The sequence below is a fragment of the Panthera onca genome, chromosome C2 (assembly GCF_046562875.1).
Source record: "Panthera onca isolate mPanOnc1 chromosome C2, mPanOnc1 haplotype 2, whole genome shotgun sequence".
NCBI classification, from domain to species: Eukaryota; Metazoa; Chordata; class Mammalia; order Carnivora; family Felidae; genus Panthera; species Panthera onca.
Window position 1 is genome coordinate 140408874 of NC_138347.1, and position 12256 is coordinate 140421129.

General features: G+C 44.5%; 1 protein-coding gene across 2 annotated transcripts in view; it reads left to right on the forward strand.

Moving 5' to 3' along the window:
• The first annotated feature begins 5563 nt into the window (after positions 1 to 5563).
• NR1D2 (nuclear receptor subfamily 1 group D member 2) overlaps positions 5564 to 12256 on the forward strand; it is a 29173-nt gene continuing 22480 nt past the window's right edge. Inside the window, exon 1 of one of the 2 annotated variants that reach the window (XM_060638532.3) lies at positions 5564 to 5885. In XM_060638532.3, the coding sequence (XP_060494515.1) occupies positions 5870 to 5885 (16 nt within the window). In that variant the 5' untranslated portion in view covers positions 5564 to 5869. Of the gene's footprint in view, positions 5886 to 6626; positions 6778 to 12256 lie in introns of those variants that run through there. The other variant, XM_078432405.2, reaches the window with a different exon arrangement.

Genomic DNA, 12256 nt, shown 5'->3' on the forward strand with positions numbered 1-12256 from the left:
TCACCCAACGTGGGGCTCGAACTCACAACCCCAGGATCAAGAGTTGGATGCTCCACCAGCTGAGCCAGCCAGGTGCCCCATGATTGCTGCTCTTTTAAATCACAAAGTTTTGGGGTAACTTGTTACACTGCATAAGTAACTGGAATATTCCCTATAATAGGTCAGTAAGAGTAAAATCAGTTGTACCAGTGATGTTTCTTTAGTTATAAGAGAAACTGGCTCTGGCCAACTGAAAGCACAATTGATGTGATAAATGTCCAAATTGAGAAGTTAGAAAAATCACGTTAAAAGTGAATGGAAGAAGGGAGATCAAGATAAAGAGTAGAAATTTGTGAAGTTGGAAACAAAAATAATGCATCAATAAAGCCAAAAATTCAATCTTTGAAGAAGCTAATAGATACATCTCTAGTAGGACTAATTAAAGAAAAGTACCAGTAAAATTAAGAATGAGAAACTATAGAATTGACAGATTAAAGAGATAATAAGTGAATATGAACACTTCTGCTTCAAAACATTTAAAAACTTATGCAAGATGGACAGACTCCTAGAATGGTAATTTATCACAGTGACTCAGAATGAGGAAGAAAGTCTCTAAATCTGTAAAGATCCAATATGGTTGCTGTTAGTTACATGTGCCTTTTGACACTTGAAACATGGCTAGTGCAACTGATGGGTTAAATTTAAATTTTATGTCATTAAAAATTTGTATCTAATTTTAACTAATTTAAATTTTAAAACTGGAACAGTGTAAAAATATTTTTCTGTTAAACAAAGCTGACTCTTTTGGTAGGACTATATTTCACTTTAACCATTGTATCTTGTAAGATATTGTTATTGTATCCTAGTGCATACTGGATGTGTGCATTGTCTCTATATTTCACATAAACACATCCCTGATCTTGACATTTTTTCATGCACGGATAGAATATTTATTTGAATATTTTATGAGGACATAAAATGAGAAGATAGGATTCACCTAGTGATACATATGCAAGGCATAATTGGTATTTAAGTTGAATGTTTATTATTTAGTTATAATGTAATTAAGTTACTTTTCTAGTTAAAAAATAAGTATAGACAATTTTTTGAATTTAGAGTAAATGCACACTTTGATACAGAATTGAGGGACGATACAGAAGCTTTGACTGGAACGGTAAAGAAAAAAAGAGCCTGGAAGAAAGTACATCACAAATATCACGATCCCTAGCAATCGCCATTTGCTGTGGCAGAGGAAACCGCCAAAGTTGTTGACACGTGATGATGCCACTGCTCTGTGACATATATGCTGTGTATGCTTGTGTTTTAAGCATTTGTTTTGATTTCTAATAGGTGAATATGGATAAATGTACCCCTACAAAAAAGCCCTTTGTGGTCTTCAGTCATTGTAAGAGTGTAAATCAAAATGTTTGAGAACTCCTGAACCAGGGCATAGAGGAGGTGAAGTGGAATGTTATTATGGTTTGGGAACTTGCAGTATTCTTTAGAACATTTTATTTATTATTTATTTATTTATATAAAGTTTATTTTCGAGAGAGGGTGAGCACAGGAGAGAGAGAGAGAGAGCGCACATGCGGGAGGGGCAGAGTGAGAGAGACAGAGAATCCCAAATAGGTTCCGCTGTGTCAGCACAGAGCCCCAGACCGGGGTGGGGGGGGTGGGGGGGTGGGGGGGTGGGGGGGGTTGGGGCTCAAACTTGCAAGCTGCTGTGAGATCATGACCTGAGCCTAAAACAAGAGTCGGATGCTTAACTGACTGAGACATCCAGGTGCCCCATCATTAGGACATTTTAGAATTAGGAATGACCTTAAACATTTTTAACCGGCTTTAACTTAGGGCGCCTGGGTGGCTCAGTCCAGTCACTTGATTGTCCAACTCTTGATTTCGGTTTAGGTCATGATCTCAAGGTTGTGGGATAGAGCCCTGAGTCAGGTTGCTTGCACGCGCACGCACTCTCTCGCTCTAAAACTAATTAGTTAATTAACTGGCCTTAACTTAAAAAAATTCCATCTGTTTTTTCCTCATAACTCTCCTTCATCAAGGTTCTCATACTGTAGTACTTCACTTGGTCTGTTTTACTGGATCTTGGGACTAGAGGATTCTAATATTTAGGCTCTTCTCTTCCCTCTCCACGTCCAGATTGACCTATCCTGTGTTTAGTTTCCTAGGACCCTGGTGATAGTGGACTATAAGGATTAATGAGGAAGCTTTCACAGGAAATAACTTGCATTTTTAAAAAAGAGTCTATATTTTAAAATTTTTAATGTTTTTATTTATTTTTGAAACAGAGAGAGACAGAGCATGAGCAGGGGAGGGGCAGAGAGAGAGGGAGACACAGAATCTGAAACAGCCTCCAGGCTCTGAGCTGTCAGCACAGAGCCCGACGCAGGGCTCGAACTCACAGACCGTGAGATCATGACCTGAGCCGAATTGGACGCTCAGACTGAGCCACCCAGGTGCCCCAAAGATTTTATTTTTTTAAGTAATCTCTCTCCCCAACATGGGAATCTACAACCCTGAGATCAAGAGTTGCATGCTCCATTGACTGAGCCAGCCAGGTGCCCCCCAGTTTGCATTTTGAATACAATTTTGAAGACACAGTTACTTCATTCAGCAGAATTATTATTTTGGTCAGAGGAATGAGGAAGGTGAAGTAGGTAGAAATCTAGGAATAGTCTGAGAATCCCTACAGACTGAGCCACAGACCCCACAGGGTTAATAAGTAAGTTTCCTTGGAATGACAGTAGCTAAAGGCAATTTCCACTGCAGCTACAGCACTCTGGGGACTGCCCAACCCGGATGCTGTTCAGCATCCTCCTCTGGCACTGACGAACCTAATGTTTCCCGTGGCCAGTGGTGTGGCTGGTGACTGACCAGGGTTGTAGCTTTATAACCTCTGATAGTTACCCACAGTGTCTCACAGGAAAGAGGTAGCCTTTTGAAAACATGAGGCTCATACACAAAGATTTTATCTCATAGACATTATGGAAGACAGGGTCTTATTTCCTTTGCAATAGCTTATTTTCAATTCCATTCTTCTCCTTTTCAAATTTAAATGGTAGTATTCTCTCTCTCTCTCTTTTAAAATAGGCTTTATTTTTTAGAGCAGTTTTACATTCACAGCAAAAGTAAACAGAAAGTACAGAGAGTTTTCATATCTATTCTGTCTTCATGAACATACACAGCCCCCACTAGTAATATCCCACACCACAGGGGTACATTTGTTACCGCTGATGAACATATATTGACACCTCATAATCATCCAAAGTCCATAGCTTATATCAGTGTTTACTCTTGGTTGTACATTTAACATGTATCCACCACTGTAGTATCATACAGAACAGTTTCACTGCCCTAAAAATCCCTCTGTGCTCTGCCTTTTCATCCCTCTGCCTCCCCAACCCCTGGCAATGAATGATATTTTCACTCTCTCCATTGCTTTGCCTTCTCCAGAATGTCATATAGTTGGAACCATACAGTATGTAGCCTTTTCAGAGAGATATCCTCTTTTATGATTTCTTTTCTTCCTTCTAGATTGCTCATATTGGCCACAGAAACAGATGGTGGTTGATAAATAAAATGAAAAAGCAAGCTACAAAGTGTAGCCTGGGGAACTCTTGCATCAGCATCACATACAGTGATAAAGCCCTGAGGTAGGGAAGAAAATAGACCTTTGTAGTTAGAAAACAGCATTTAGAAGCTGGCAGGCGAGCCTTCCAAAGAGAAGCAGGGCCTACAGTTTGTGCAGGGCTTTGCAAGTCAGGCTAAGGCAATGGAGTTTCTTCAAAGTGCAATAGGAAGCTTTTAGGAGGGTTTTGAGCAGAAAATGATCTCATTTCCTTTTTTTTAAATTAAAAAATTCTTTTTAATGTTTATTTCCGAGAGAGATGGGGTGGGGGGGGGGAGGGGCAGAGAGAGAGGGAGACCTAGAATCTGAAGCTGCCTCTAGGCTTTGAGCTGTCAGCACAGAGCCCAACACCAGGCTCGAACCCATGAACCATGAGATCATGACATGAGCCAAAGTCGAATGCTTAACTGACTGAGCCACCCAGGCACCCGGATCTCATTTTCATTTAAAAAATAACACTTTGAGAGGCAGAAGTGACTGTAGGTGGATACAAGGAACAGTCCCGCTCCCTGGTAGGGAATTATTACAGTGGCCCAGGCAAGAGATGATGGTGGTTCGGTCTAGAGTAATGCTATTAGTAATGCTGCTGGTGAGAAGCATAGAAATTGAAGACATATTATGAAGGTAGAATAGCTCAGATTTGTTAAAGGATTGAACAGGGTATAGAAGGCAGAGTTGGGGGGTGGGGAGAGTATGGAAGAAATGCAATTTGCTGGTTTCAGGAACTGGAAGATTTACCAAAATAGTAAAGACTGAGATGGGGGAAGAAACAAGCATGTGTGAGTATGCAGTGGATGAGGGGGAAGAAGAAGGAGTGCTGCACACATAAAAATGTTTTACACATTACATTTCCCCCAACATTTTATACTGAGCTTTTTTTTTTTTTTTTTTTTAAATTTGAGAGAGAGAGAGAAAGGGGCAGAGGGAGAGAGAGCAAGAGAGAATCTCAAGCAGGCTCCATGCAGGTTTCAAAACCCCCCATGCCGGCATCATGACCTGCACCCAAACCAGGAGTTGGACGCTCAACCCACTGAGCCATCCAGGCGCCCTTTACTGAACATTTTCAAACAACAAACTGGAAAACAATTTTACAGGGATTACCCATATATAACATCTACAATTAACATCTTAATATACGTCTATACATTTTATCTATGCCTCCATCCGTCAGCCCATCTTACTGTTGTAATACATTTCAATTGCAGACATCAATGCGCCTCCCTCTGCATACTTCAGCACACGTCATCTATTTCCAGTTTCTTCTTTTGACATAAAATTTACATACAAGGTGAAATGCACAAATCATAAGTGTGCATTGAGTTCTGACACATGCATACACCTGTCCACACCTTAAATTTAAGATGCTTAAGGAACATCAAGCTGGCATAATCAAATGGGTTGCTGAAAGTAGAAATCTGGAGCTCAGAGAGGTCTCGGTTTGAAGTGTAAATCTGGCAATCCTCAGAACACAGGTCCATTTAAGCCATGCGATTGGAAGAAATAACCCAGGGGGTGCAGAGTGAAGAAAAATGGGATCTACCCTCAAAGACTCCAGCGTTTAACGGGCTGTCGGGTGAGAGAGCAGGACCTGTAGGGAGGTGAGGCCCCGGGTCCGGAAAGGCCGGTCTGTTCCGCGCCTCGGGGCGGCCCTTGGTAGCAATCGGGAGGTGACCCGAAGTGTCATGTGGGGGGTTAGGAGGGGGACGTAACGGGGGGGTGCTCCCAATCCGTGGCGGGAAGGTCAGCCTGGAGGAGAGGGAAGAGGGGAAAGAAGAGAAAGGATCTGGGGAGGGAAATGGGGAAGGGGGTAGGGGGACGAAGGAAAGAAGCGAGAAACGAGGGAAGGCGAGAGCAGGCGGCAGCGAGGGGGCGGAGTCGCCGCTGCGGCCGGCAGAGGGGCGGGCGGAGGGAGGGGGTGTGTGCGCGGGTCACATGGTCGCAGCTGCCCTCCCCGTCAGCCGCCCTCGCCGCCGCGGTGCGCTGGCTGCAGGAAGCCGCCGCGCCGCCGCTTTTGTTGTCAGGGACTCCGCGAGGAGCGCCGCTCGCCGGCCGCCGCCGCCCTTTCTCACTGCAGCCCGCTCTCCGGCCGCGGGGCCCGGGTTCCGGGCGTCCCGACCGCCCTGCCCATGAGGGGGCTCCGCGACCACCGCTGCCTCCAGCCCGGGGCGGCGCGGCGCTGAGGCGGAGGCGGCGCTGCCACCTCTGCGGGAAGCGGGCAGCTTCTGTCCCCTCCCGGAGGGCACCATGGAGGTGAATGCGGGTAAGAGCAGGACTGCGGAGGTTGGGGGCACGGCGGAAGGGGCGATCGGAGCCCGCTGGGGCACTTCGGGGGACGGCGGCAGGGGGCGGCCCCAGGGCTGGTAGGGTGGGCTGCTGCGCGGTGCGTACTGGCTCGCGCCCGGTTCCCGCGTCGCCCCCGGTGCCGCTCCACGGCCGCCCTCCTAGCTCCCTGCAACGCCGCAGCGCGGCCCGGCGGCGCCGGCCCGGCCCCCCCCTCACATGGCCCGGCCGCGCGAGCCACGTGCGCGCTGTGTTTACGTTCGGCGGCGCGCGGGCGCCGGTTGGCTGGGCGGGCGCGTGACGCGGCATTACATAATGGGCGCTGAGGCGGCGGCGGCGGGCGGGGACACGTGAGGCCGCTCGGCTCGGTGACCCACATTCCCCGGGGCCGCAGGGACACGTGGGGGCGGGTGCGCGCGCGCGCCGGCGGGGAGTGCCGCAGCCTTCCGGGAGGCCCCGCCCCCTTGGAACCCTCCGGGCTGTGACGTGGCCGCGATTCCCTCCTCCCCCGCGGGGTTGCACACTGCGGAGGAGGCCGCGCGTGCGCGTGCGGTGAACCTCGCGCCCGGGCGGTCCCGAGGCGGGCGCGGACGCCGCAGTGCCCCCGCTGCCGCTTTCGCGTCGGGGAGGTGACCCCGACGCGCGGAGCCGGGGCCGGGCAGACGCACCCGCAGCAGACCTTGCGGATGCTGAGGAAGAAGTGCGGGGTCAGGGCGCACCGTTGGCCGAGAAAGGTTCCTCGGGGAAGGCTTCGTGCTTCCCAACGCGAGACGCCTTAAAGGAGCTCCGAGGTGCTTCGATGTCGAGCAACGCCGTGCGCTTGGAACGGCACTCGCCCTTGTGCTGCTGCTTCACTATTTCCAAGAAAAATGGTTTGCTCTAGGACGTGACCTGTCTTACACACCCTAAGTCATAAAAATGTCTCGAAGATCCCCTAGGGCTGGGAGCCTATAGATCACACCCATAGCTTATCATTCAGATCACGTAGGGTCAGGATGACTCAGGTGATCCTAAGTGAGTCCCAGACTTTATGAAAGGCTGGTCATTGTTTATTTCAGTTAATTTTTTTAAACCCATTGGTTGCCGACCTTTGTTGAACCTGAGAAGCAGAATTTGGCTTTATCAGTATTTTGGTTACATTTCCTGTTACAATGCCAGAGAACAATACCGTATTCCCTTCTGGCCTTGTGTCTGCCCTCAATGATGACCCTCACGCCTGAAGCCGGTGAGGTTACAGAAGAAGCCAGTTTATATTTTTTAAGTTATTATGTGCGCTAAAACCTATGCCTCGAAGACCAACGTGTTTTGAGTTTTCCACCAACAGTAGAAATAAAGTGTTTTCTGTGTTTTAATTACCTCTGAGTCTGCTTACCTTTTGAGGATATTTTTTAAAAAATTGGGTAACTCAATGGAATTCAGCGTTTGCTTGATAAGAATTTAGAAACTACCAGATTGAATTTATTTTAAGCCAGCCTTTAGCCTGAATGAATTTTTCCAGCTTTGCAGCCTCATAAGGTGGGCTCGCTCAGATCACTAGAAAGTTTTTGTCTGGTTTGAACCTTCCTGGAACAGTATCACTGATTTGAATCTTGCCTTTCAGAGCTACAAATAATAAAACTTCCTTTGGGTGACTGTTGAACGTACCAACCACCCCAGTCAACATACCACCCCACTCGTTCCGTTTTCAGTTCTCATTACTTGGTCCTTGCTCTGTGTTGTTTTGATCATCATCCTTGTTGCCCTTTGGGCTGTAGCACCCAGTAGTGAATAGCCTCCTGCGGAAACGGTTGGAACGTTACCAAGTTCCGAGTTTTGGATTCTGCTGCAAATGAATTCTCTGGCAGGCTGAGCTTTTGTGGCTTATTCGCTTTGCTGACTCACAGTAACCTTGCAGTAAACTAGAACCTTTTCACGCGAACTGTTTTGAAGCTAGGTTTCCTCCGTTGTGCAGATAATTGACCTGAAGTTGAGGAATTTGCAGTGACCTTATTTTCTCTTGTTCCTTTTGGCTTCATGTTCAGCCTTTCTCAAGGTATTATCCAGTATACTAACAATTTCTGCCATATATCTGTTAGAGGGAGAATTGATAAGTTTTCCCTTTAACTTCCTTCAGGTTGTAAATGTTGACCAGGGCTGAGCCAAATCGAGTGCTGTGTGGCACACCTTTGACCCATCCCTTTTTGACATGATCGTATCAGTACAATACACGTTCAACTAGTGACCATTTCATCTAACTGTCCTATAATTCATAACATATTGTGTCTCTGTCTTATCTGTGACTAATGTAGATGGGAAATAGTGAAGTGGCAGAAATTGACTCCATACGTTTTTGTCACAGATCCTGAGTGAGTATACCAGGTTTAAATAACTCACTGCACAAACTTCATAACCTTGGCTGTAGCTCACATTTTAAGAATTAGGAAAACATTCCCACATGGTTCATTCTTGTTTTTACAAATCTGTATTTCTCCTAAGTTAGAAAGAAAATGTCAGAGAGAGGTAAGGGGAAAGAAGTCACTTGGAAAGAGAAAAATCAAGATCATGGGAAGACTCGGAAGTAGGAGGTTGCTTGACTAGTCAACGGAGTTAAGGGATTCTGAAGGTAGTGTAGAAATAACCTACAGGGAAACCACTGGGTCCATATACCACATTCAGAATTAAAGGAAAGAAGAAAGGGTAGGGAGGGTTAGTTTTCTTTGAACACTTCTGATTGAACTCTTCAGTATGATGGTAAAATAATAATCACCAGTAAATGTCAAGTACATACTATGTGCCAAGTCCTTTACATATGTTACTACTTTGACACCTCATGTTAATTTTATGAAGGTACTGTTGTCACCATTTGAAGATGAAGGGCTAGGTCGATTGTAGTTAATTAACTTATCCAGGCAAGTGATGGAGCCAGATTTTGAATCCAGAAAGTCCACTTGGGGAGCACAAGCTACTTTATGCCTTATTAGGTTTAAGTCCACATAGCATTTGATGGTATATGCACAACTTGGTGGTCCTGTCCTCTTGGGGGTGAAGGAGATGGATCCACTTGGTTTGTAATGGTAGAGGGTCATCGCTGGTGGAAAATTCAAGACCCTACTTATTGTCCCCTAGCTTTGTTTGCCCCTCTTGATCTTTGCCTTCTGTGGTACTCTTGTGTGATCCTCAGTGGTTCACAGTTATTTATATGAAACAGTGCTCTCACATTGCACTGGAATGAATGGTTAACACAGCTCTTTCTTCAGTTGGTCTACAGGGCTTTTTAGGGAAGGGACCATGCTGTTCTCTGGAGCCCTGACACTCAGGACACAATGGGAAGTTTAGTGCTTCAATTAGATCTATTTTACCATCCTGTGAGTAGAAATTGTTAGTAACCTACTTTTAAAATGAGAAAACTAAAACTTCTTGATGGTTTCATTCTAAGTCACAAGGCACAGTCAGGAGTTGAACCCAAGCATACTTTCCAGGATGGTGGGCAGTGGGAGTGGGAGGGTTTTGGTGATGGGCAAGCCTAGAATTGGGGTAAGAAAACCCCAATATATGGCCAACAGTAAGTGCTTCCCAGCAGTATAAAATTAGATATTGACTTCTAGCTTGTCTGAAGTTGACCACTGGGTAAGCCCTTGCCTGGGAACCTGGCTCAGCTCCAGGGATTTTTTTTTTTTTTTTTTTTCCCAGCTGAAAATAGAGAAGACTGTCTCAGCTAATTTTAGCTTGAGGCATCTAAGAAGTACATTCTGCCTGTTTCTGGAAGTGTTGGGACTTGCTGGTTCGGGGATTTTACCTTTCTTGCATTATCATCAAAAACCTTATGTGTAAAAACCACTTTAATAATCACCTTGTATGAACACTACACTTCATTTTAATCTTGTAATAAAGCTGGCAGATATGCCCATTTATATAGGAGGTAACTCAGATTTAGAGACAACGAAAGTGACTTGCTTGCCCAGGTCTTCACAGTAAGAAATGATAGTCTGTATTCTGGCCTGGGTCTCTACTCCTGGCTCTGCCACTTAGCAGCTGTATTTATATTACACCTTTCTGAGTTCTAAGTTCCTCATGTGAAAAATGGGATAATGGAAGTTAATTCTTGTGAGGTTGAAATGTGACATGAAATTGTGTCATTTTATTCTTGGCATTTGGTAGGTACTTTGTGACTTGTAGTTTTCACTTCCCTTCATTAGGCTGAGGAAGTATTAGATTAGTATTACTCTCTTGGAAATTAAAATGTAACCCATTTGGGTTACTAACCATCTGGACAGTAGGTTGGTGTCTGGTAGCAAGAGTAGATGCTAAGACAGCTAAATCAGTGTCGAAGGTCTTGCTAGGAGAATGTAGCTGCTTCTAGATGGGTCATCTTTGATACCATGGTGCCTGGCATAAATGCTTGTTGTAAATGATTGTTAAACTCCCTAAAGATAGGAATTGGATAGGGGCGCCTGGGTGGCTCGGTCAGTTAAGTGTCCGACTTCGGCTCAGGTCATGATCTCACAGTCCGTGAGTTCGAGCCCCGCGTCGGGCTCTGTGCTGACAGCTCAGAGCCTGGAGCCTGTTTCAGATTCTGTGTCTCCCTCTCTCTCTGCCCCTCCCCTGTTCATGCTCTGCCTCTCTCTGTCTCAAAAATAAATAAACGTTAAAAAAAATTAAAAAAAAAAAAAGATAGGAATTGGATATTAACTGGATCGATACTAGCTCAGTAATTTTTCTTAGGTTTGATTTTGGAGGTTTTGAAAGGAAGGTGCATTTTGTGTAGTTAATAACAATACCTTCCCAGTCAGTGCTTTAATACCTTCCATTGCCCAGCCATTAGGGATAGCTCTGATTTCTGCAAATTTATTTCTAAGGTGAGGTAATCAGAAGACCTTGTGAACATACAAGGCTCTCTCAAATGCTGGCCCCAAGAAAGTCTTACTTTAAGGAAAACTATTAGTTTCTCATCTTGCATCATCTTTAGATGTAAGGAAGTGAATTTACCACCTAAAGTGGTAGTACTTTAAATAAGACAAATAGCTTTGAGACCTTCCTCTGGGAATTTATTGAAGACTAATATTTTCCTTTGGATTCAATTCTGGGTGTACACACGTGAAAAAAGTAGCAGTTTGCTAACACTTGGAATTTCGGATATGAACTTCTAAAGTTTTATGAAAACATGGTTTTACCCAGTAATACGACGTTTGCTAGCTTTCCAAGTTAAAATTGTTTCTCTCTGGATTCACAATGTATTAAGGGTATTTAGGCAGTTATGTCAATGAAAACATCAACTTTAAAAACTATGAACCAATTTGTGCTTTAATTCAGTGATCGTAGCTATTCCTAAACTTCAACATTGAAACAAATTACCTAGGGAACTTGTTAAAAATTAAAAATGCTCATTCCTGAGGGGTCTTCTCTAGTTTCTGCAGGGCCTTGGAAACATGTGTTTTGAAAAAGCACCAGGTTGTTCTGATGATACATATTTTACATATGAGTTTATGAGAATAAACTCAGAGTTAGGAAGCTTTCCTCCTTTATATTTGGTTTCTTAGGAGCTTTCAAAATTAGCAGTAGATGAAATTTCTCTTACTAAGATTACCCTTGGTTGTATTTTCTTCCACTGAGCACAGGTAAAGACATTGGCTTGTGACAGTCCCAGTTTTACTGTGTAACAGCTTTATTGTGTATCAGTATCACCAAGAGGGTGATTAAAGTTTCTGATCGAGTAGATCTGGAGTGGGACATGAGAACTTGGATTTCTAACAGATTTGTAGGTGATGCTGAAGCCCTTCATCCAGGGATCACACTTTGAGAATGACTGGTTTATAGGTGGGGAACACATTGCAGCTCTAATAGTAATCATAAAGCTCTGGTTTCACTCTGGAAAGATAAGCACATGCCAAGAGAACATCTGGGAGGTGGGTTAGTCTAGAAAGAACAGTCACTCCTCCAACTTCAAGACTCATGGCAGGCATGTGCTTAGTGAATGGAAAAGTGGATGGAATTCTCCACATTATTTATATTTTTGTCTTTAAAATTCAAGTACATTTAGTTGCATTTGTGTATAGTAAACTCTTCTGTTTTTCCTGGCATAGTAGGTACCATTTTAACTTCTCTTTTGGGTTGTGACCAAAATCCCTAAGAGTAATGGTTTTGCTTTACTTCTCAGGAGCTTCCCATTCTGGATATGTTTAATTGGTACTTAACTACACGTCTGGTACCTTATTTCAACACGACAGACTAAAAGTGACTCAATATTCCTCTGCCCATTTTTAAATTTTCTGTAAATGGAAATGTCTTTGTCTTTGGAATTGGTTTGGCCTCAGCATATTGTGTGTGTGTGTGTGTGTGTGTGTGTGTGTGTGTGTGTGTGTGTGTGTGTGTTTT